This window comes from Castanea sativa, chromosome 8, assembly GCF_040712315.1.
Source record: "Castanea sativa cultivar Marrone di Chiusa Pesio chromosome 8, ASM4071231v1".
NCBI lineage: Eukaryota > Viridiplantae > Streptophyta > Magnoliopsida > Fagales > Fagaceae > Castanea > Castanea sativa.
Window position 1 is genome coordinate 25,060,801 of NC_134020.1, and position 26,793 is coordinate 25,087,593.

The 26,793-nt window shown below is 33.2% G+C and overlaps 1 protein-coding gene and 1 pseudogene across 1 annotated transcript; both read right to left on the bottom strand.

Annotated features, from left to right (window-relative positions):
- Nucleotides 1-6,413: 6,413 nt before the first annotated feature.
- LOC142606069 (F-box/LRR-repeat protein At3g48880-like) lies at nucleotides 6,414-9,258 on the bottom strand (annotated as a pseudogene).
- Nucleotides 9,259-23,658: 14,400 nt separating this feature from the next.
- LOC142606070 (uncharacterized) lies at nucleotides 23,659-24,309 on the bottom strand. The gene has a single exon (XM_075777474.1). It carries the CDS (start codon nucleotides 24,307-24,309, stop codon nucleotides 23,659-23,661), a length of 651 nt encoding a protein of 216 aa, XP_075633589.1.
- Nucleotides 24,310-26,793: the final 2,484 nt, after the last annotated feature.

Genomic DNA, 26,793 nt, shown 5'->3' on the forward strand with positions numbered 1-26,793 from the left:
TCCCTCCCCTGTTTGCTCCCCTAGTATGTTTCTTTTCTCTCTCATGGAAAACACAGTAGATCCACTCCTTCCTATGCATGCTTGATAATCAATGTTTGCAATCCAATTTTGTTATCTCAGAAGCCAACTGAAATTGAGAATAAAACATTAAGGGGGCGTTTGGTTCAAAGTGATGTTACATTATGCCGTAATATTATATTAATATAATCTCAATATAAAAATACAACATTAAATTATTTAGGAATGTGATGAGGTTAATGTGATGTGATATATTTTATAATTTTAGATTATGGTAATGTTAGAAAAAATAAAATAAACCAAAAAACTTAATGTCATATCATCGTAATGTGCATCACATTAAGGGTACATCATAGCAAACCAAACTCCCCATAAGAGTTAACCACTATCTTCTAGCATGCATTAATTGAAACATGAGGTCTAGGATAAAACATTCATTGGCTTCAATATGCTAAGAAAAATGGTATTTTGTCCAACAGATTCACTAATTTCTCACTTTGTTCCTATAATTTTTCTCTCTCTCATGTTTTTGTTGAGGCAATGTTTGAAAGAAAGAAAAAAAATTGGTATCTTTTATGAAGACAAGAAGTTTGTTTTACGAAAATCATCTATTTTCACTTGGATTATTTATTGTTTCTTTTCATGCCAATACAACATGATATTTGTTTTGTTGAAAAATTTGATGATGAGTGTTATGCCTTGATGTTTTTTTGTTGATTCTTCCAACTATAGCGATAATACTGTTCAAAATCCCAACCAAAGTTGCCATAACTTGCACCCAAGTTGTCCACCTATTTCAAACCTTTGTACAACTCTTTTCAATTTTCGGTTCAAACCATTGATATTTGCATTACCTGTAAAGTCACTGTCTTTCTCCATGTATATGTGTATGTATATGTGTAAAATCAACTCCTTTACTATTTTTTGCAGCTATTGGTTGGTAAGTGTGAGTGTGTATATATTTGTACGAATTTTTTTACCGAATTGTACAACTTGGTATAACTAAAAAGGAAATCCTCTTAATATGTAGTTAAATCTAAATAAAAATTGGGGTTTTTTCTTTTCCTTCATTCAAATACCCTGAAAATTTAGGGAATGCAAGGGTTGTTTAAAAAGAGAAATTTCAATTTTGCTATGACAAAAGGTAATCAATTTGGTCTTTTAGTCTTTTTAATGCTTTGCTTGTGATGATTGATGCTGAATTTAACTTTAGTTCAATTTAGAGTTTTAGGCATTAATTTTGTTTCTGTTTTATTCGGTTGTATGTTTGAGCTTTTAGATTATGTTTGCTATAATTGATTGCATCATTGTGGTGCCCTCCAACTATTTTTCACATTGCTTCTTTGAATTAAAATCTCATGCTAATGGTGTTAATGATGAGCAATGCTATAAGATGCTGAAATCCAAGAAAGTCTAGACTCTTTCTTTCTTTCTTTCTTTCTTCTTCTTTTTACTCTAAACCACTTGCTAAAACTTTCTAACTTAAAATTGTTAACGTGCAAGTTCATAAAATTTAAATTTAAAAAAGAAAAAAGAGAAGAAGAAGAAGAGAGAGATGAGATTCTAGAAGAAGCATGCTTAGGTGAAGATTGTCAAGTGGAATGCTATCAAAGCATTGAGCAACTTTGATAGCTCTTGCGATTGCAATTGGATTTTATGTAGATTGCATGCCTAGAATAGAGAATTAGAGATAGAATAGATGCAATCGTGTTTTGAAAAGCAAGGTGAATTATTTGAAAAATACATTGATATGGGGAGTGGATTTGTGTGGTGAGGCTGATTAGTTGACAATTAAACTGAACTTGTATGTTTTTATTTAATCTCTTACTTACTTCTTGCTTTTTCTAACATCTAGGTTTAAAAAGAATAGATAAGGTTCTAGAATGATATTTAGATTAGGTTTTGAAAATCCTTCATTTTGTGATCTCTTCTACTTTTGGTCTATTTTAGAATAGCCTTTCCATGCAATTAGATTCCTTTATACAAATGTTATCTTTTATTTATTAACAAAATTACTTGTAGATGAATATGGGGTTGATTAATGATCATTCCCTAATCATATTTCTTGCTTGATTATATATCATGATGATTGTACCTTCAAGCAAAACAAATATGTGATTATTATCAAACTATCACACTTATTACATGAGTTAGCAACTAGTAATTTATATAAACATCTCTATTTTTATTAAAAAAATTATACCTTAAATACACTTTGATTTTATGAGCTAATTATGGTATAGGAGTAATTAGAATGGAAGTAATGATGCATTAGTCATCTATATAATTGCATTACACTTTTTAAGGAAATAATCTAGGGGGCCATTATTTAAATTTATAACTTAAACTTTTTTTTTACCAAAAATATAAGAGAGAGTGGAGAAATTTTAAAGGAAAGCGCCCCCCCCCCCCTCCCACCCACCGCGGGCGATGAAAAGATAGATAGGCCAAGCTCTTATTTAAACCCCCCCTACACTTTATGGATTTGAGTGAAAAATCCGAAGAATTACATTATTTTTATTTTCTTAGGTATTTTGTGAGTTCCAAATTTAAGCATTAAGAGGTGTTTGGTACATGCACTTAAAAACTAAAAATTGTTGTTTGAAAACATGTGTGGAAATACATGGGTGAAAAAGTGTGTAGAAATACGTGTAATGTTGTTTAAAAACTAAAAATTGTTGTTTAAAAACATGTACCAAACACCCCTAGGCTAGCATGATATAGGTACCTTCCAATAATGTGATTTATTTTTGTAAGTCTTCCAAAGTAGCTGTTTGAAAGAGTGGCCCATTGATTTTTTTGTATCCTCCGACAATGTGATTCCATTTGTCCCTTGCATTGGGATGAATGCAAAATTTTGAAGGAAAAAAAAAAAAAACTACCTCATCTCACATACGAGGGGTCATATGTAAAAGGTTGTGAGAGAAGTCACCTATCCTCAATTTATTGAAGATGTTGATTTCCAAACTCAAACTCGCAACCAATCACTTTTGGTGGAAGAGTATATATATGCTTAATTTTATAACAAAAATTTGGAAATATATATAATATATATATATAAAAGAGAATTCTCCTATTTAGACTAGGCTTTTATGTCATTTAGAAGTACCCTTAAACCTTAGGTTTAAAGGGAAAAAAACTTGAGGACAACTTGATAAAAATATATCTCTAACTTCGATTAAAATACCTACAAAATAAACACTCTCCTACTAATCTATATCTTCAAAACAAACTTATTTAATATATATATATATATATATATATATATATATATATATGACATTAGACCAAATGTGTCATTTGAGTTAATGAATGCCAGAAGGGAAAATTATTGAATACTCCGAGAGTATCATAAATGCATACTCCTCCCTCTCACATGAATTATGAGTTTCACCATAAATTTAATTAGTAGGACCCAAAGTTATGTGAGATGGGGAAGTACACATTTATAATACTTTGAGAGTACCCAATAATTACCCAAGGAAGGGAACCAAATAGTACGCTACAAATATTTCCTTTTTACTGAAATAAAGGAAGCTTTTATTTGTCTGTATATATCAAGAGGATTCTAAAAGTTAGTTATTGTTTTTTTTTTCCTGTAAAAAATACTCCTAAATTAATTAACCAACAATTTAAAAATAGGGTTAAACTAGTAAATTGGCAAAAGAAAGTTAGTTATTGCTTTTTTTATTGTCAAAAATACCTTTATCTAAAACTTAAAAATGAGGTTAAAATAGTAAATTGACAAAAATAATAAATTCCTACGTTTGAAATGCCTTCCTGCTTTTAATAAATTCCTACTTTTATGTTGATTTAAATTCCTACATCTACTCACTAACTCCCTACAAAATAGGATCACTCTTTTGTTAGTTTTAAAACTCTTTCAATGTACAAAACTCATCTCACGTATTTATCACACCCTTAGATTTTTAAACTTCTCACAAACACAAACTCTTCCTAGCAGTCTCAATCATTTGTTACATCTATTCCTATTCCTAATTGATAACCAAATTCTATCAGCTACTTCTTTATATTAAGGCAAAATTATAATGTTGGACCCTCAAGTTTACACTGTGTGCGCAATTAGTCCCTTAAGTTTGAAGCGAGCACAATTGGTCCCTCAAGTTTTAAAACTAAGTTATATTAATTCTTTTATTAACTGCTGTTAGTAATGCTACTTACGTGGCTAACAAAACAATAACTAACCATTTTTTTTAATGATGTGGCAAATTTTTAACTAAAAAAATTAGTTTTCACATTAGAATTTTAGCAGGACTCACCTTCTAAAATTATCCAGATCCACAATCAGGCCCGGCTCCCTTTATAATTTCTTCCATTGTCTCCCATTTTTACACAAATGAAAGACACATGGCTAACAACAAATCCAATGCTTAAACATGAGCCACGTCTAAGATAATGCCCTCTCTCTCCAACCCTTTTTAGTAGCTTCCTAATTCCTTAGAAAAACCACCTCCCCTCCCACACTCCACCAAAACTTGCTCTCCACTGAGTTGAAGCCAGCGAAGAAGATCTTCGTCGTTTTGTTAATGGATGAGACTTCATCGGAATCGTTTACTGAGCTGTGAAAGAATCAATCATGGAAGCTTTAAAAGTTTCCTCTCCTTCTTGAAAGCTGCCATGATATATGCTCTGCCGAAACCACTCCTTCACCCAACTCATGGTTTCTTTCACAAGTTCTAATCTTTTATTCATTAATTTTTTATTCATTTATCCAATTAATTGCCCTTTCTCTTCGCATTTGTATCACAATTAATAAAACCCAATTCAAAGACCCAATTCATTGTTCCGTTCCCCATTAAAATGTTGAAGCTCCTGAAAGAGTTTTGAGCATGCTGGAGATGGGTTTGGAATGGCTGATCATTCTATACTAGTGGAAACCATCAAAGATCATTTTGAAGGATCAATTTTTGTTACAGGTTATACAAACCCAGAAAAAAAAAATGATGGAACTTCAATAGTATAACCTCTATTTTAAATTTTAATTTTGACTTGGTTTTGTTTAATTGGTCACCACCCAAAGAAATATGCTTGATAATAGCTGGCTTCATGTGTCCCCGTGACTCCGATCAAGTTTTGATCTTGTTGGAGAAAGGCATTACGGTGGCATGTGGACAGCGGTTTTTCTATTGAGCTGCTAAAAAGGATTGAGAAAGAATGAGAGGGTATAATGTTAGACGTGGCTTATTTTTACCTTCAATGTTTTGAAAATCAACCAACAAACCAAGCCCATAGTAAACCATAATCACGAAAACTGAGATGAAAGAACCAAACCCATAGCTGTCGTGGCAGTGGTGGTCAACAGCCAAAGAGAGAGAGGGTAAGGCCAAAACATTAGAGAGGAAGATTTGGGTTTAAGAACCACCATATCTGGTGCTGGTGGACAGAGGCAACGAGCTTGAGGAGCTCGGTGACCATGAGTTTCGATCCATTTTGTGTGTCCTGATTCAGCTCCTCTTTTTACCTTTTTTGTTTTACTATTTTGTTCTTTCTTTTCTGCTACAACAATGGAAGAAATTAGAACAGGAGGGAGCCGGGCCTGATTGTGGATCTGGATAATTAAGAATCATAATTAAGAATCGGTGCATCATTTTTACTTTTAATATTTTTATTTATTGTGTTATTTTGGCGTTTGAACTATTTTTTTTCCTCACATATCTCTACATTGTATTTTTTTCCTTTTAATCATAGACTTTCCTCAGCACTAATTTCTAACATGGTCAAAAAATAATAAAAAATAAAAACATAACAACCATGTATTTGTTTCAAAGTCCAAAAACATAAAACAAATTTAACTCATATAATTTTTTTTTTAATGCAAGGTGATTTTTTAGTGGATTGCATAAAGTCGAAGTATCAAATTTTTGTGTTAGTTGAGTTCGGCTGAGAGAAGTTAAAACTTGCATGCAATCATGCACAACTCTTTAATAATTCTTTTTTTTGTAAAATAAACTAACCTTTAAGCACGACCTCACGTGTATGCTCAGAGGCTCTTTTATTTTTGGGTAAATTTTAATAATTTGCGTCCATTATAATTTGAAATTACTACATTTTTTCATCACAAAAAATTCTTAGGGACGTGATGAGTATTATGCATTTGTGGGTGAAATAATTTTTTCATCACACCCCCAAATTTTTTTGTGATTGAAAAATATAATAATGTCAAATTATAATGGATGCAAATAATTAAAATTTCATAAAAAAAATAGAAGAGCATCTGAGTACATGCGTGAGTGCGTGCTTAAAGGCTAATATGTATAATGCTTATTACTTTGCTTAATTTAAAAATAATAATAAAAAAAAAAACATTCATAAACAAATTAAATCTTTAATTTGAAATACTATCGCATCTACAAGATTAAATAAATTATAAATAGTCATGAGAAAAGCCTCATGCTGAATTTAGTCAACACCATCAGGGTCATCCATGCTATATTTGACATGGAGTACTGGAAATTAGTAATATGTGAAGCAAGCTTCAGCAACTGGTCATCAGATTCAAACCATAAAGAACCCCTGCCATCCAAATGCACAAGCTCCTTGCAACCCTGCATAATTGCTATGAAGCACGGGTGCGTTTCGGGATTTGGGTGCGGGTGTGGGAGCGGGTGCGGGATTCGGCAATTTTTGAAAAAATAGGGTGCGGGTGCGGCGGGGTGCGGCGATTAAAAAATTATTAAAAATATTTTTATTTATATTTTTAATATATTGCTAAACATATTTTTTTCACATTATATAAATATATACCAAATTTCAGAGCAATGGTAAATAATAACTAGAATACAGAGAATAGGAGAGAGCCTAGCTGAAGAGTGAAGGTAGAGAGTGGGAGAGAGGCGCAAGAAAAATGAAGAGGGAGAGGGTTGGGTCTTGGTTTTTTTCGAAACGGTGCGTTTGCACCTTTTTTTTTTTTTTTTTTTTTCCAGCCATACGCACCTGTTGTTGTTGTTTTTTTTTTTTTTTTTTGAATTTCGGCCGGTATCGGCATATTTCGGCCGGTATCGGCAGATTTCGGCCGGTATCGGCATATTTCGGCCGATATCGGCCGATTTCGCCGGTATCGGCCGATTTCACCCGATACTGACCGATTCGGGCCGAATCGGCGCGATTTCGCGTGCGTCGGCCCGAATCGGCGCCGTATCGGTGCGAATTGCGCCGAAAAAAATGTTTTTTTATTGCCGGACGCGGCACGGACGCGCAGGCAGCGGCGTCGCCTGCGCGTTGCCGCGTCCGGCCGCGTCCGACGCGGGTGCGGCGGCCCAAACGCCGCACCCGTGCTTCATAGCATAATTGTCTCTAAATTCTTCCTATCAATGCGTCCATTCCTTATATGTAAGTACTTTATGTTTGGCAGAAAGGTGACAATGGCTGACGCTGCTTCTCTCCCAATATCTGCCCCAGCATCAATCTCTAAATGACAGAAATTCTTGCAGTGAAGGCTGATTTCTTCAAGCATCTTCCGTTTCTTTTCCATGTTAGTGCTATACGGTACTCCAAGTTTCAATAGTTCTAAATTTTTCCACTTATTATTTCTGGCAAAACGAATGAATGAAAGTCCCCCATCACAGATGGCGAATATAAAGCCTTCAACGCAGGGCACCTGAAAATAAAAATGAAATTAATGCATCAGTGTCAATATAAGAAAATGGTTTCTTCAATATCTGGCTATAAGCAAGATCGGCTAATCTTAAAAAGATTAGGGAAGTAGAAAATATGTTAGAAAAAGTAAATTAATGTTTTTCAATCATGCAAATTAAGTTTGAAAATTCTCAATTTGTAATATACTACTGTGAGTGAGTTAGAACAACATTGCCAACCAGCCTTTTAGAAGTAACCACTTAAACATATCCATGAAGCCAAACCCCATATTTCATCTTTCCGGTAAAAGATCTTTTCTTGACATTAAGAGCATCCACAGCAGTGGAGTTAAAAAATTAGTTTTTTAGCTCCACCAAAAGTTACTTTATCTATTTTACCTATACATATCTACACACATGCTACAGCAGTGAATCTATTTTAGCTTTCAACACAATAAAATAATATAAACATCACAATAAAATAATATATCTTCTACAATAAAATAAAATATCCCACAACTCAAAAAACATTCATAGCACCAACTACAATAAAATAATATTTTTTTTGTTTAGCTCTTATGAACAGTGCTGTTCATTAGAGCTAAAAAAAAAAAAAAAAGATTTAGCTCCACTGCTGGAGCATGCTTTTTGGTGTTTGAAGAGCTAAAAAATACCAATATACCAATATACCACCACTGCTGTGAGTGTTCTAAGTATCTTGTAAAAAACGATAACTCTAACAATTTATTTGTTCTTAACAAGAGAGGATAGGTTTATTTTATATATATATATATATATATATATATATATATATATATATATTATTAATTAAAAAATGAAGGGAATTTCTCACAAATAATTGAAGTAATTGGGTCTCAAGTCTCAGAGTCGATGTTTTACTATCAACCACAAGGACGAAGTACTCATTGAAAATTATGAATTACGATCTAACAATAATAATAATTTTTCAAATTCAAGAGGAGTTCAGTATCTTCCCCCAAGTGAATTAGGGTGGATTTTTTTAACATTTTTAAAATAATAACTAACAATAATTTTCACAAATTTCATCATAAATGAAATAGAAACAAATAAAAGTTTTATACAAATCAAAAATTCCTAGAAATTGAGATTGATGAAAATTATTGTTTGTTATTATCAGAATACTGTTTCAATTCATCCTATTTCATCCAATCTGGAATGTGATATGGTGCATATCATAGCTTGTATAGTTTGTGTACATGTAGAATCGAGTTTGTAAAAGTAAATGAAAAAAGTCAATTCTACATTGCAAGCAGTTGAGAATGTAATAAAACAAACATTTTTAGATAATTAAGGTATAAGACTATAGAACTCACTCGTCTACTACATATCTCAACTCCTCGTCTGAGCACAAGCTAGGAAGCATGACCGTAGTAGCATTTCCTTGACTACGATTGATTATTGACTTCAAATACTCATCCACTAAAGGCAACTGACGAACAAATTCTTGAAAATTAATAATTTTCCAGCATGAAGGATCAAGGCCTGCTCTATACCAGGACTTGCACACAAGAGGAATGTCATATAGAAGTGACTCCATGCCCACTCTTGTAAAAATATTCACCAAACAATCCTTTTCCAAATCCTCCCATTTTTTTCCAGCCATCTATAATATTAATTTTTCAATACAAATATAGAAATATAAAAAGAAGAACCATGAATGAGATAGCATAGTGTAGAGATTGTACCTATTAAACCAAGAACTATGAGGGAGGGGCTATATTGAAACAGAAGAGTAAATTCTATACACAAAAGAAGGATTGGTATCAAAACCCAAATCTTATATATCCCTCAAAAGATTATAAAGGATAGAGAAAATTCTCATCTAAAACTATGCAGTTCATATTTCTAAATGTTGCACCGAACATATGTATTTATAGCAAGGGATGAGGGCTTTGTCATGGAGCACAATACTGATGTTGATAAAAAATAAAAAATAAAGATGTTCCTATTTTTTATATAGTCTGTTGTCTACATTCTCAAAAAAAAAAAAAAAAAAAAAGATGGTCTATTGTGTACAGACCTCTGTATGGGCACTACTTAAGTCAGTTACACAATCCACACGTACCGATGCTGATGTTAATAAAATAATAATAATAACTAGCCTTACACCCCTGGTTTTTTTTTTTTTTTTTGTAATTCAAAAATGTAGTAATTTCAAATTATAATAGATGTAAATTATTAAAAAATTACCCAAAAAATAAAAGAGCATTTGAACGCGTACTTAGAGGCTAATATTAACGTAGAATTCCCAATTACATAAACACCCGCAAATTATAAAACTAAGAAAAATCTCTCCCTCCAACACTTTCTGGGTTTTTCTTAAAAATATTCAACTCTCTCCCCTCTCACTTTTTTTTTCCCCCTTTCTTGGGATCCCCATCTTCTCTTCAAGATCCTAATATCTATAGGGAAGTGAGGGTCGGACTTTTATTGTGGTAGTGTACCTCATCAAATCATCTTCATCACCATCAGTTCTAGGAATAGAGGATAGGTTTGGTTCAACTTTCCTAGTTCCTACCCCTAGATAAGTCGTTCAACATTTATTGTGGCTAGTCGGTGGGTGTGTTCATGTAATGCGAAGATGACATTTGCTTTTGCTTTATCGATATCTTTCCCCTGATCCTCATTTTGCTCGATTCAGTTTCGATTGTCTCTCGCAAAACAGAGTTGCTAGCAACATATTCATACCTCTCCTTATCAATCTAATCAACAAAACATCGCTTAAGCACTCCAAATGAAGAAGTGGGAACCGCACCATCTCTCAATTCACTCTCTTCAGATTGAATTTCTGTAAGGGATGAATTGCTCACCTGGGCCACAACAGCATTAGGTCTAACTTCCCTAATTAAACACTCAGTATCTATAGCTGATCGCTCGGATAAATTCTGAGCAGCCAATATATAAATTACAGACTGAGTTTCGGGCTCACGAACCGCAAAAATGAAACGTTTTGTGTGTTCGGGTACCGAAAGTTTACGAATCAGTTCATCAGACAATCTCAAGTCATCATATTTCAGCAAAGTAAAAGGCCATAGATTTTGTATGTTCGAGAAAAACCCAAGTGCCATTTCACGAACATTAACACCCTGTTTGGTTACTCAAAAAAAAATCAAGAAAATCCCGGACCAAAAATTCCTATCTTTAAAGCCCTATTCTCCAAAACTGTTTGTTGGGCTAAATTGACTGGGCATTCACATTACTGCTTTTATAAGACCCAGATAAAGAACAAAACCCAACTTTAATTTTTTCGATTCCTACCTTTTTTTCTCAGCAAACAAACGGGGTATAATGAAAAAGAAAAACCCAATATAAACCCTAAACTTTCATAGTGATTAGTTGAACCCAGAAGAAAGAATCATCAATAAAAGTTGGAGATTGAGATGGAGGCACAATCTTAAAAAACAAAAATAAGATTTCGATATGATTTGGGTATTGGGTTTTGGTACCTGGTTGTTTGCGTTGAGTTATGTCTTTCGCTCTGTTTGTTTCAGCATCAACATTTTCTAGAAAATGGTTCATTTTCCAAAAAACATTTTCTAGAAAACTATATCATTTTCCAGTGTTTAGTAATGACCTTGAAAATGAGCTTGAGAATGTTTTCTGGTGTTTGGTATGCAAATTTTTATTTTTATTTTTATTTTTTATATTTCTTGTATAATTTAAAACATGCGTATTATGTAAACTAACTAATGTAATCAATATTAAAAAAAAACCAAGAATGAATTTGGTTTTCATACTAAAATTTTGACAATAGATACAATAAAAATTAGTTGTCAAATTTTCATGATCTCTACCACTCATTTTACTTATATATATGGACATGAACGTCCACACACACATACACATTTATATATATATATATATATATATATATATATATATATATATATATATATATATATATATATATTAACCATTTGTCTATATACATAAAATTGACAGAAGAATACATTTTTAATAAGTACAAAATAACTATAACTTTTCATTGTCTACTCTTTTTGCTAGTACACTAATTGTCTACTATGGTCAACCAAAAGTCTTTAATATTACTCAAAATTATGTATTTATATAAGGTATCTACATAATATATCATCACTACATAATATCTGCATAGTGTATCTATCAACAAAAAAGATTATGCTATGTAATTTAGAGTCATATAGGCACTATGTTTAAAATTTTCGTCTTTTACTTCATTCATTCATTCTTTCTTCTTTTTTATTTTTTATATATTTTTTTAGCACTTTTATGTGCAAAAAAAAAACTTATACATGGAATCCATCAAACCAAAAGTTTCTTAGAGAAAAAAATAAAATCAAGTTTGAATTTCAAAGAAAAGAATTGAGATTTTAGTAGAGAAGAATGAATAATTACAGCAGCAAATATGTTCTCTTTTGCAAGTTGGTAGAGAGGAATGAAATAATTATTGAGTAATGAGGGAAAAAAAATCTACTCAAAGAACTGTGTTATAAAGGGGAAGAGAAATATGGAGAGAGAGTGAGGGAGAGAGATCTATGGAAGAGGAGAGACCAGAGTGAGTGATAGTGAGGGTGTGAGAAAAGAAAAAGAAAAGGGAAAAGAGAAAGAGTGAGAGTGAGAGAGCGTACTGTGAGATTGAGATTGTTTTTCAAAATATTTTTTTGGAAAACAAGCTATAAAAAAAAAGCCTTATTTTTATTAGGATTTTTCATTGACTAAAGATAGATTTCCGTTGACCAGTATTTTTTGGTGCTACCAAACACTGGAAAATGTGGAAAACTATCTTTACAGAAAGTTTTCCAGCAAAACAAACAGAGCGTTTGTCTACAGTGATCTGTCTGTCGATGTCAGAAGTGCACTTGTAGAACTTGAGAAGTGCCTACTACTTTTGGTTCCGCACTTCCGTGTGTTTTGAGAAAATATTTGATACCAGGTCAGCGGTGTTAAGAGTCCTCTCAATTCTCATCCAATAAAAAAAATGATGTGTTTTTATTTTATTATTTTTTTTACAATCAATCATGAGTGTTTTTTCATAAAATAATAATAATAATAATAATAATAATGAGAGTTTTTATTTTTCTAGTAGTTTTTTTGTTTTGAATTTTGTAAAATTACAATTTTAACTCCATTTTTTATTTTTTAAGAATAATGATTATCTAATTAGATTAGAGATATTTTTGACATTTTTTAAAACTATAACTAACTTTCTAAATTCTTTTAATATATAACTAGCATCACACGCGTGCTTAGAAGCTCTTCTATTTTTTGGATAAAAGCCAATTTAGAACATTTATTATAATTTAGAATTACTACATTTTTCAATCGCAAAAAAAACCTAAGGATGCGATGAGTATTATGTGTGGTGAAATAATTTTTCATCACACCCCTAGGTTTTTGTTTGTGATTGGAAAATGTAATAATTTCAAATTATAATAAATGCTCTAAATTAATTCTTATCCAAAAAATAGAAGAGTCTCTAAGTACGCGCGTGAGCACGTGCTCAAAGGATAGTTGATATTTAGTTTTGTTTTTGGATAAACGTGGGGTGTTTTAAAAAAATTAATAATAGAGTATTATAAATGTAGGTTTTTTTATATAGGAAAAGAATAATCAGAAACGTGGGTTGTTTTAAAATATTTTTCTATTAAAAAAAAAACTATAAATGTATAGTTGCTTTGAAGAAGTAGATTAATGGGAGAGTGTTCCTATTTTGTAGGCAATGTTTTAGTCCAAGTTAGACATGCATTTTTACCAGACTATCCTTTAGTTTTGTCTCTACTTAAACCTAGGGGTGTAGGGATATTTTGGAACAAAAAAAAAATCCGGTCCAAACAGGGGAAGCCCCTTAAATAGTAGTATAGATAACTAGCCTCAGAGGCTCTTCTATTTTTTGGGTAAAGATTAATAATTTGCATTTATTATAATTTGGAATTTCTACTTTTTCCAATCACAAAAAAAACCTAATGGTGTGATGAAGAAATTATTTCCCCCCACAAATGCATAAATCAATACTACCAAGAATTTTAGAAGATACCTGTTTGTTCAACAAATGGTTTGAGTCTTGATTGCATTTGCCAATCTCAATTCTTGACCTCGTAAAATGTGTCCCTAACATCAAATCCATTGAAGTCATCAATTAGTTGTTAAAGTTTGGCTTAATTTTAAAAAATAACCATTGAAAAGCACAAATTGAACAAATTGTCAAAAAAAATTTACAGAGAAAAAGAAACATGAGATTGATAAGAATGAAACTTGGCCTTCACAAATATAAGATAAATATAAAACCGACTAACAACTGTAGAGGTTAGTGATAATAAGGAGATCATGAGTGAGAAAGTGAAAAACAAAAATTAAAGCATGAGAAATTACATAGTAGTAACTGCTTTTTAGTGGGGATGTTAGGATGATAGGGATGGATAGAAGTTATAGTACTGGTTTTATAGTAGGAGTCTTTTTTTTAAATAAAGAAGAATAGATTTGGGAAAATAAAAATGTGAAATTAGAGTAATGAAATTAAAAAAAAAAATTGAAAAAGAAGGGGGACAGAACAAACAAATACATTGTGATGAAGTAAAAAAAAAAAAAAGATTACATGGGGTGAGTTTTGTAGATTGGAGGAGTTTTAAAACTAACAAAAGAGTAATCTTATTTTGTAGGGAGTTAGAGTAAAAGTAGGAATTTAAATCAACGTAAAAGTATGAGTTTATTAAAAGTAAGAAGGCATTTTAACGTAGAAGCAGAAATTTATTGTTTTTGTCAATTTACTATTTTAACCCCATTTTTAAGTTTTAGGTAGGGGTATTTTTTTACAGTAAAAAATACAATAACTAACTTTCTTTTTTCAATTTACTATTTTAACCCAATTTCTAAGTTGTTGATTAATTAATTTAAGGGTATTTTTGACAGAAAAAAAAGCAATAACTAACTTTCTAAATCCTCTTAATATACACAGATATATACAGATAAAAGATGTTCTTGTAAAAAATAAAATAAAGATGTTTCTATTTTTTAACTACGTGAAGTGAGATTTCTTAGAAAAATGTTGTAGATAATATGGGTAACCCATTGATCTTTTTCTAGCTAGCATTTTTTTAAAAAATACTTATCTAATTTTTTGGGATGAAGTCTCCCACTCACGTGAATAAAGAAATGATAATTAGTAAATCAAAATCTTTTTTTAAAAAAACCATTAGTAAATACAATTAAAATTAGATATTTATCAGTTATCAATGAAGAAGTGATGATCAATAGTTTTTTTTAGAGGATGATTATAAGGAGTTGATAAGAACAAATAATTTGTTTATTTGTTGATAAGAACAAATAATCTATTTATTTGTTATTTACGTACAAAATTATAACTTGGTGTAGTCACTTGGCGCAACCACTGCTTCTAAACATAACTATCATGATATGATATATGACTAATCACTAGCTAGTGCAGTGCATGCGTTTTTTTCTTTTTTCTTTTTTTGATAGTAATGCACTAACTAATTGAAAAGCTATATATATAACCAAAACTTTATATGATATATATATAACCAAAACTTAGTTATAGAGAACATTATCATTGATATTCAGTTGTCTTATTGCATAATTTAGGGGGAAAAAAAACATAAAAAAAGTGACTATAATAAAACCAAGGGAACTACTAAAAAAAAAAAAAAAAAAAAGACAGAGACTATAATAAAACCAATGGAAGTACTAAATACTTTTGTCAATAGAAATAGTTAAGCCATATCATCCAACTAACACCTCCATTTAAATTATCATCTCCAATCACCATTTTCCTCCATTTTTCCACTATCAAGTGCCCATAGGTGAGCTTCTAAAGCCCTTTGTAAATGTGAGATAGTGTAACTTCTTCCATAGCTACACCATCCTCCTTTTTATGTTGTAAATGCCATTTCTATATATGAAAATCTCTTTGTTTTGTTCTTTTATTTCCATAGTTCTTCCATTCTTGTTATATCTTTATGTTTGTATCTCTTTTGTTAATGCTCTTTCTTTCTCACCCTTTTAATCTTTTTCTTTGTTGTCTTCTCCCATTAAATCCCTTGGGTTTAAAGGGGGAAAACAAGTCAACACCTTTGATAAACCTTCATTTTCCTATCTAAATGGCATGTGGAGGACTGCTCTCTTATGCATGGCCAACCTTAGTGGGAAAATGAAGATTTAACATAGGTGGGTTCTCCTTAAATGAATCTTAAATTTGTTTCAAGCATGAAATGTGGGTATGCTTCCGGGAATTGGGATAGATTCATTCAAAAGAGGGATTCAAGACTCCCTTTTTCTATCATGGGGGAGAATCCACAAGCTTGGTTCTTACAAATTTTAGGATTTCTTTAAGGAGGATTGTTTTTAGAAAAAAAAAAGTTTTTGATCCAAATCTTTAAATCTTTTTCATTGTTGTCTTCTCTATTTAAATCTCTAGGTTTTATAGAAAGAAAACAACCCAACAACTTTGTAAACCTTCATTTTACTAACTAGACCGTATATGGAGGAATAGCCTCGTGCACAACCAATCTTAGGGGAAAAATAGAGATTTAGCATAGGTGGGTTTTTCTCAAATGAATCTTGAACTTGTTCCCAAGCATGATGTGGGAAACCTTCTAGAAATTGGGATAGGTTCACTTGAAAAGGGGTTCTCAAGACTCCCTTTTCTATCATGGGAGAGAGCCTACACCCTTGGATGTTACAAGTTTTAGGGTTTATTTAAAAGGGAATTTTTTTAAAAATTTTTAAATCATGCTTTTCAAATTATGTTCTTCTTTGTAAATTGTCTTTATTTTCAAGTCCCATAAATTATGTTCTTGTTTATAAAATGTCTTTATTTTCAAGTCTTTTAAATTATGTTCTTGATTATAAATTGCCTTTATATTCAAGTCCTTTAAATTCTGCCCATAAATTGCTTTTACATTTAAGTCCTTTAAATAATGTTCTTCCTTGCTTTTAATTCATGTCTTTTGTCTTTAAAGTTCTCTTTATTTTCCAATTGATACATTTGTTTATGGTTTCCAATTTAAAAATATGGACTTTACAATGCCCAAAAGTCAACAAAAGCCATTTCACCAAATTCACACGGGATCATAAAAAGTTGAAATACTAAGAGAGTAGATCGAAAACAATTGTAGAAAATAGAAAAGAGAGTAGAATACCCATGGTAGTTCGTTTGGAGATTTTGTTACCCAGTTTTATCCCTTTCTCCCATCTCACTTTGTTAAAAGAGAAGAAGCTGAGCTTTGATTCAACACTACCCACATGATATCATCATCACTATAAGAAATATAGACTTTGCAGTGGAATATAAACAATCAGTTTTTGGCATACCTTTCTTGGCCTAAACCGACGATCACACAGAAGTTTTGAGATTGTTCTACGCTGTCTAGAGCCAGCCTCCATGCAGACCAGCTATTCAAACACGTTTTGAATTCTAGTTTGTATAACCCACAAACCAAAAACATTTATCAATGACTACTAGAGTGATGCAAACATAACCCACAACGTAAGAACCTCACAACACTCTGTAAACACTATGAGAAATGTAGAATTCATTCACAGTACAATGGGTACCACTCTTGGTGTCTATATACACACCACTCCATTAATATTGAGTGGGATAGTGGACTTAGTGGAGTATAGTAAAGGTCCAAACCATTACTTCATAATTCCTAGATGTTACAATTATCCTGAGATATACAGAGGGATATGCCCACTTTGGGTGTCCTTTCATATTCTTTTCAGTTTCTAACATCTCCCACTCATCCACTATAGGCATAGCCCTATTATTCATCTCTCAATGTGTTTCTCAGTGTGTTCATACTGGCAAATAGGTTGTATAACTGCCGAGCACACCTAAAAAACATATTTGGGAGCACTACACCAAATCTTATACCAAGACCAGCATAGCAACATCCCTAAAGTTTCTAATTATGCCCTAGACATATATTAACACATCGAATCAAGCATCTCTAACCCCTCTTGAGTTTAATACTCAGACTTATGTTGGATCCATCGTAACTATCTAGATGTATTCACGATTATTTCGCTACTATAAACGCTATAACTTGTCAACAGTGATTATAAATATAAGGATGTGTTACAAAAATAGTCTTCCCTTTGCACTCATGTCCTTTAACTTTCGTCCAATCGCTTTCCCAACAATGTCCCTTTAGACCGAATCCAACATGGCCACAGGTAACATGCCAAAGTAGCAGACATCAAAACCTCAGCTTCATGACATAATCAAAAATAACAAGGGCATAAGTAGGATCTTAATGAAAGATCCATGGGACTCACACGGTGGAGAAGTAGGGATTTATTCTTTCACCTCCACTTTTGATCGAGCAAGCACATGTAGTATGAAATACATGCTACAATGGAGTTCTTTTAAGTAAGAGCGTATGTCTTAACTCAATACACCGTAAAAATCTTAGTCAAGTCACTACTCAAGCGGCTAACTCGAGTCCTTTATTCACTTGCCACCTCAGGCATCAAATTAAGGCCTCACATCTAGTTAACCACAGGCTACATGGATCATGGGCTATCCATGTACTGTCTAGTTAAGATAAATATATTATAGACCTCATCTTACTTCCAACTAAGGTTACATCTATTTGTGTCAACCATCTATATATGCTACATAAGCATTAAATGGCACAATGTCTCATCTTTGCTCACTACTCAAGCACCAGAGGCGATCGCTAGTGTGAATGAGCCGACCTAAATCTGCCGACATACCTTTCATACCACAAAACTCATCATATGGTATATGTGTGTGTAAACATACATATTATTAATAGAATAACATCATATGCATTTAAAACAAAATATCCCAAAAAAGTACAATAAATGGTAACTAAAAACAACATCATATTTTATGTAGCCTTAACCTCCTAACATGAGCTTGAAAGGCATCCCTTCCTATAGGCTTTGTTAGTGGATCAACAATCATAAGGCTTGTAAAAATGTGTTTTAGAACCACTTCATTATGAGTAACTATGTCTCGAATGTAGTGATATCGTATATCAATGTGTTTGGTTTTACCATGATACTTAGAGTTATAAGCATAGGCAAGTGTTGTCATGCTATCACAATGTACCGTAACGGGATCTAAGGCATCCTTGACAACCTCAAGATTTTGAAAGAACCTCTTCAACCAAATTGCTTCCTAAATAGCCGCTGAACATACTACATACTCAGCTTCCATAGTTGATAATGCTATACAGGGTTGTTTCTTACTACTCCAAGTGTTGGCGCCATTATCTAGCAAGAAAGCATATCCAGATGTAGATTTGCATTCATCTAGGTCACTACTCCAATCAGCATCACTATAGCCAATCATACGCAAATTTGAACCTTGATTACAAAGGATGTAGTCCGTTGTCCCTTTAAGATACCTTAATATCCTCTTGATAGCTTTCCAATGAGCAAGTCCTAAATTAGACTGAAATCTACTAACTAATCCAACAACATAACATATATCAGGCCGAGTACACATCATTACATACATCAAGCTTCCAACTGCATTAGCATAAGGAACACAAGCCATCTTTTCTTTTTCATCTTGAGTCTTAGGACACATATTCGGGCTTAAGCTCTCATTTTTTTGCAATTGGAGTATTACAGGTTTGCAATTATGCATTTGGAAACGCTCAAGAACTTTCTTAATGTAGGTTTGTTACGATAAACCTAAAAGTTTCTTTGAGCAATCTCTGAGGATTTTAACCCCTAGAATATAATTTGCCTCACCCATGTCCTTCATCTCAAAGTTAGAGGACAACCACCCTTTTGTGGTGATAAACATTTCCATGTCATTACCGGCCAATAATATGTCATCAACATACAATGACAAAATAATGAAACTTCCCTTGGATCATTTTACATAGACACAATGATCTTCTTCGATCATCGTAAACCCATTCGATAGAACGGCTTGATAAAATCTCAAATACCACTGTCTAGATGACTGCTTTAAACCATATATGGATCGCTTAATTTTGCACACTTTGTGCTCTTGACCTTTGATCACAAAGCCAATAGGTTGATCCATATAGATTTATTCATTTAGTTCTCCATTGAGAAAAGCTGTCTTAGCGTCCATTGTGTAATTCCAAAATCAAGTTTGCAATAATGGTCAGAATGAGTCGAACAGAGGCAAACCTCACAACCGGAGAAAAGGTTTCCTTATAGTCAACACCCTCCTTTTGAGTGTATCATTTTGCCACTAATCGAGCTTTATACCTTTCTATTGACCCATCCGCCTTGTGTTTGATTTTAAGAACCCATTTGTTCCCAATTGTTTTTCGACTTGATGGTAGGTCTACCAGATCCTAGACTCGATTAGTTCTCATAGACTTCATTTCATCATTCATTGCTTTCATCCACTCATCACTAAAAAAAATTAGAGATACAGGTATTTTTTTTTTTCCTTCCATCTATGCATGATCAATCCAAGTTAGTGTTTGTCATTGATGAGGTATGAAACGGGAAGTGTTTTTCTCGTTATAGTTGAACCACCCTTAAGAATCTGAGATATAGTGTTTAATAATTTATTACTTTGAAACAAATAAGGGTTAACATTCATGCTTTAAGTTTTTTCCTAAAAAGAAGGACAAAATTTAGCTACAAAATTAGTTGTAATTTAATATTATAATCTTACTCAATATCTTTTTATTGGAAGTGAATTTTGACAAATCCACTGTTGGACTACCTTTTCTTCTTATATCCTCCATGCTTGTAAAATTTTTAAAAAATTAAAGATCAATAGCTATGTTATCAATAAATAGTTTAAACTGCAAGTTTTTATAATTTAAAATTGTGCATAAAATATAAGTTTATATATCTTATAGTAAATAATATCCGATTGACACAAAATTTGACATGTGCTTTTAAATAAAAACTAAACTAAAATTTTATTTTTTAAATAATTTTAATTTCCAATGAGGAAGTGAATATATTCTATTTTGCACCAATGACTTGGTAGACGACATGGCTAAGTTGCAAGTATAGTTGTTTGACTATTGCCCATATTATCCACCAGAATCTCACCACGTGTATAGAGAACCTCGATCCCCATTTGCCACTCGTTCTAAATTCTCTTACCCGTACTACATGACTTGACCAAATGCCACCACAGTCAAGTGGCTCAACCAAAACCAACGGTCCAGATTCATTTACGAATTACACGTGTAGGACATAGATGATTGTAACCGTTTCTCTTTCTCACGCGATTTTACCCATTCTTAAAGTTTTTTTTTATTATATATATTCCCCTCTCTGAGAAAAAATCGAGTGCTACTCATGCACAAACATATCCTTTTTTCTCTCTCTCTCTGTATGAGAAACATTCACTGTAGGTGTGGCTTCACCGGAAAATTCACCCACTTCCAACCAGATTTCAACGGTCTGGTCAGTTTCCTGGTCATCGTCGAAGGTACCGATTGTCAATTTTCTTTCTTTCTAATTCTCTATTTCTAGGGTAATCGCATTTCTATTACTCATTTGTAATTGAAAATTGAAATTTCATGTTCAAAATTTTCATGTGTTTTTTGCTAAAAAATTATATCAGTTTAGGGTTTTGTTTTGAATATGAATTTGTAAGAGATTTTGATACAATGTTTCATTTTGCAATTAATTAATTTGTAAGAGATTTTGGTTTTACCATGATACTTAGAAACTGATAGCTAAAACTCGTTCGTCACCTAACCATTAACAACCGGGATGATGACCCATACAAATACGATCGTTCAATCCTTTAGATGACTAGTGAGTGGTGAAGGTATAGTTTAATTAAGGAAAATTTGATTCTATAGTGAGTCATCTTTACCCACCAAGCCATGTTCATAAGTTATGGGCACAAACTTCAATAATTACACCATTAAGAGCATTAACATCTGATTTTTATAAAATATCTTATTTTAACATCTCAAAAGTTACTTTATTTATTATACCATACCATTTTACAACACACCCAACATCCCAACTTTTATATTCCTATACAACATATTAAAAATAATATATCTATACAATAAAATATACAACCCAAAACAAGAAAAAATATTATTTAAATATTCTGGTGAGTCAGGGAGAGAGAGAAAGAGGAGATGCTTTTGACGTGAATGAATAAAAAATATTATTTTAATTTTGCAAGTGAGTTACAATACCATTATAAATTTAAGATAATACTATAGCACGATTGCAAGACCAATTAATGGGCTATTGTTGTGCTTTGATGCTAAAATATAGCATATGCAAAACCGAGTATAGATGCTCTATTAACCCCACTCATTCCATCATGTTATAGTTAAGGAAGATGGGAAAAATAATCAGGACAAGCAGTGGCAGAGCCAAATTTCTTTTTTAGGAAGAGCCAAACTATATATATATGTGATGATTGATGCTCAATTTAATTTTAGTTCTATTTATAATTTTAGGCATTGATTTTGTTTTTGTTTTATTTGGTTATAAGTTTGAGCTTTTAGATTCAGTTTGCTATAATTGATTGCATCATTGTGATGCCCTCCAACTATTTTTCACATTGCTTTGTTGAATTAAGAGCAGTTCTAGTGCCACAACAAAAGGCACAACTTGTGTCATAACTCATCCATGTGGCGAGTTGTGGTTGGTGGAGGGGTGTCCCCACATGGACCCACCATCACCCCTCCACCAACCACAACCACAACTTGCCACATAGGCGAGTTGTGACACAAGTTGTGCCTTTTGTTGTGGCACTAGACTTTTTCTTGATCTAAAATCTCATGCTAATGGTGTTAATGATGAGCAACGCTATAAGATGTTGAAATCCAAGAAAGTCTAGACTCTTTCTTATTTTCTTTTTTCTTCTTTTTCCTCAAAACCACTTGTTAAAACTTTCTAACTCAAAATTGTTAACGTGCAGGTTCATAAAAATTTAAATTAAAGAGAAGAAGAGAGAGAGAGAGATGAGGCTCTAGAAGAAGGATGCTTAGGGCAAGGTTGTCAAGTGGAATGCTATCAAAGTATTGAGGAACTTTGATTGCCCTTGCAATTACAATTGGATTTTATGTAGATTACATGCCTAGAATAGAGAATTAGAGATAGAATGGATGCAATCGTGTTTTGAAAAGCAAGGTGAATTATTTGAAAAATACATTGGAATGGGAAGTGGATTTGTGCAGTGATGCTGATTGATTCACAATTAAAATGAACTTGTATGTTTTTGTTCAATCTCTTATTTACTTCTTGCTTTTTTTGACATCTAGGTTTAAAAAGAATAGATAAGGTTCTAGAATGATATTTGGGTTAGGTTTTGAAAATCCTTCATTTTGTGGTCTCTTCAAATTTTGGTCTATTTTATTAGAGTAATATTACAGCCACAAGCTATTTTACAACATTTTTACAAAATTTTGATGTGGCCAACCTGTTATTGGTTTTCATCTAGGCTCACTATTAATATCACTTTTTTCATTTACCAGTAATCACTTATCACATCAGCTGTTTGTAAAATAGTTTGTATCTCTAGCATTATTCATTTTATAATAGCCTTTTCATGCATTTAGATTCCTTTATACAGATGTTATTTTTCATTTATTAACTAAATTACTTTTAGATTAATGTGGAGTTAATTAATGATCATTCCCTAATTGTATTTCTCGTTTCACTATATATCATGATCATTGTACCTTCAAGCAAAACAAATATGTGATTTTTATCAAGCTATCACGTATATTGCAAGAGTTAGCGATTAGTAATTTATATAAACTTATCTATTTTTATTATACCTTAAATACACTTTGATTTTATGTGCTAATTATGGTATAGGAGTAATTAGAGTGGAACTAATGATGCATTAGTCATCTATATAATTGCATTACACTTTTTAAGGAAATATCTAGGTGGCCATTATTTAAATTTATAACTTAAACTTTTTTTTTACCAAAAATATATGAGAGAGTGGAGAAATTTGAAAGGCAAAGCCAGCCCTGCCCCCCCACCCCCGCACTCGTGATGATTTTTTTTTGTTGAGAAACCGGCCTTTTAGGCTAAATTAATTAAAAGAAGAAAAATTTGACAGATAACAGTTATATAGATCCAGAGGAACAGACTCCATCCAAACCACCAGAGGATACGACAACCTAGCTCTCTTAGCCAATGCATCAGCTAAGGCACTACCTTGCCTATACACATGAGAGAAAGAAAAGCTCTGAAAGGAGCTAGCAAACAACAAAATGTCTTGAATAATATGACCACAGGATGAATGTAAAAAAAGTCTATTACTAATAGCATGAATGGAAGACTCCGAATCACCCTCAAAAACAACATTACGCAGCCCCAGTTCTCGAACAAAAAGAACCGCACGCCTAGCCACCAAAGTTTCAAGAGTAAAAATAGAGTCAGGAGAGGGAATTTTCTCTGCCAAAGCTGCAACCACCTCTCCATGTTCATTTCGAACAGCCACGCCAATCCATGTTGTGTTTAAATCCTCAAAAATCGCCCCATCAAAATTAGCCTTCACAAAACCCGTGTCAGGAGGCTTCCATGGAGGTCTTCTTGCACGAACCTTCTTACTGGGACAACGACGAACCTGCTGAAACTCCTGCAATTGATGGCGCGCAACACTAGCAGCTTTGTTCAACGGCCAAACCACCTCTCCAACCCGCAACTTATTTCGATGGTTCCATAATGCCCAACAAGTCATTGCAAACATTTCAAAATTCGGCGAGGGGCAGAACACCAACTTAATCAAGTCTCAAAAAGAGCTGACCCTGGAAAATTCAGAAGGCAGGGGAGCAAAACACGACCCCCACACAGAACAAATAGCCTCACAAGACCATAAGGCATGGAGAACCGATTCTTCCCCTACATGACAAAGACTGGAAACTAGAGATGGAACAATCCTATGCTTAAATAAATTAAGCATAGTTGGGATGGAATAAGTATAGGCTCGCCAAAGGAAGAATTTCACCTTGTTCGGAATGTTTAACTTCCATAAGGTATTCCAGAATTTTTTCTGCCTAGCTGTGTCCGAAGATGAAGCCACCTCATTATGTTGCAAATCACACAGCAAATGGTACCTCGACCGCACCTGATACATACCATTCCGAGAGTGAGGCCAAAACAACAAATCTTTCTGAGAAAAGTGGCATACTGGGATGGACTTTATCTGCTGCGCTTCAGAAGTTATGAAAATAGAGTCCACCAAAGTTGTATTCCACCACCGTGAATCATTATCAATCAGCTGGTCCACGTAGCTTCCTCTGACAGAATCGAAATCGGGGAAAGGACTTTATCTGAATGAGCACCAGGCAGCCAAGAGTCCTTAAAAATCTTAACAGAGGATCCATCATCAATCCTCCACCGGGCACCCAATAAAATCACCTTTCGAGCTTTGAGAATACTCTTCCAAGTATAAGACCCCGAACCCGCCTTGGCATCAAAAATGGTACCCGTAGGAAAATATTTAGCCTTAAACACTTTGTAGAAAAGAGGATCCATATCATGAACCAACCTCCAAACTTGCTTTGCTAACATAGCCTCATTAAACTTACTCAATTCCCTAAAACCAAGGCCTCCATTTGATTTTGATTTACATAAGATATCCCACTTTTTCCAATGTATCTTCCTACGATCACCTCGTTGACCCCACCAAAATATTTGAATTATAGCTTCAATATCATTACAAAGACCCATAGGAAGTGTAAAACAACTCATAGCAAAAGTGGGAATAGCTTGTACAACCACTTTCAACAACACATCCCTACCCGCCTGAGAAAGTAGTTTTTCCTTCCACCCCTGAAGCTTACCCCAAATCCGCTCTTTAATATACGTAAGGCTGGCCCATCTATTCTTTCTCACCAACGCAGCCAACCCCAAATAACGTTCATATTCCTTAATCTTCGGAACACCAAGCAAGTTTTTAATGGCATTTTTTGACAAGAGAGAAACAAAATTTCCAAAGAACAAGGTGGTTTTACTCGAATTTATCTTCTGCCCCGAAGCCAACTCATACTTTTGTAAAAGGTTTTGAATAATCTAAACCTCCCTAATTTCAGATCTACAAAAAAGGAGAGTATCATCCGTAAAAAATAAATGAGATATACGAGGACCATTGCGACACAGGGAAAAACCTCTAATATCACCAGCTGCCACGGCTTGTTTGATTAAACCGTTAAGACCTTCAGACACCAAAAGGAATAAATAATGAGATAAAGGATCGCCTTGTCTAAGACCCCTAGAAGGTTTAATATCACCATGAGGTTCCCCATTCACTAAGATAGAGTAAGAAATAGAACTAATACAACCATAAATTAATTGAATCCACCGATCCTCAAAACCCATCTTTTCCATAAGTCGACACAAGAAAATCCATTCTATACGGTTGTATGCCTTACTCATATCAAGCTTCATAGCCATAAAACCCGATTTACCCACCTTCTTATGCTTCATATGCTTCATATGATGAAGAGATTCAAAAGCCACAAGAATATTATCAGAAATAGCCTTATCAGACTGGAAGGCACTTTGGGACTCAGAAATAATATCTGGTAAAAAATTCTTTAACCTGTTTGCCAAAACCTTTGACACAAGCTTATACACAATATTACATAAGGCAATAGGTCGAAACTCTGTGACTTTTTCAGGGCATTTTACTTTAGGAATTAAAGTACTATAAGTATGGTTTAAAGATGGACAAATAGTACCTGAATTGAGCCAAGTCAAAACTGCCTACGCCACATCCCACCCAATCTTATCCCAATAGTGTTGGAAAAAAATAGGAGGCAAACCGTCAGGTCCAGGGGCCTTTAAAGGTGACATCTGCTTTAAGGCCAAATCAACCTCACTTTTGGTGAAATCTGCCAACAAAATTTGATTCATCTCATCAGTGACAACCCGTGGAGTAGCAGCTAGAACTTCATCCATGTTGCTGATTGTTGGCTCATCGGACCGAAATAAAGAGGTGAAATAGTCTACAAAACAAGTGGCTATCTGATGCTCCCCTTCGCACCAAGTACCATCATCCCTTTTAAGCTTCAAAATCTCATTTCGCCTAAACCGCTGCGAAATGAGATTTTGAGATAAGCCCAGCTCTTGTATAAATTCCTACACTTTATGGATTTGAGTGAAAAATCCAAAGAATTACTCTATTTTCATTTTCTTAGGTATTTTGTGAGTTCCAAATTTA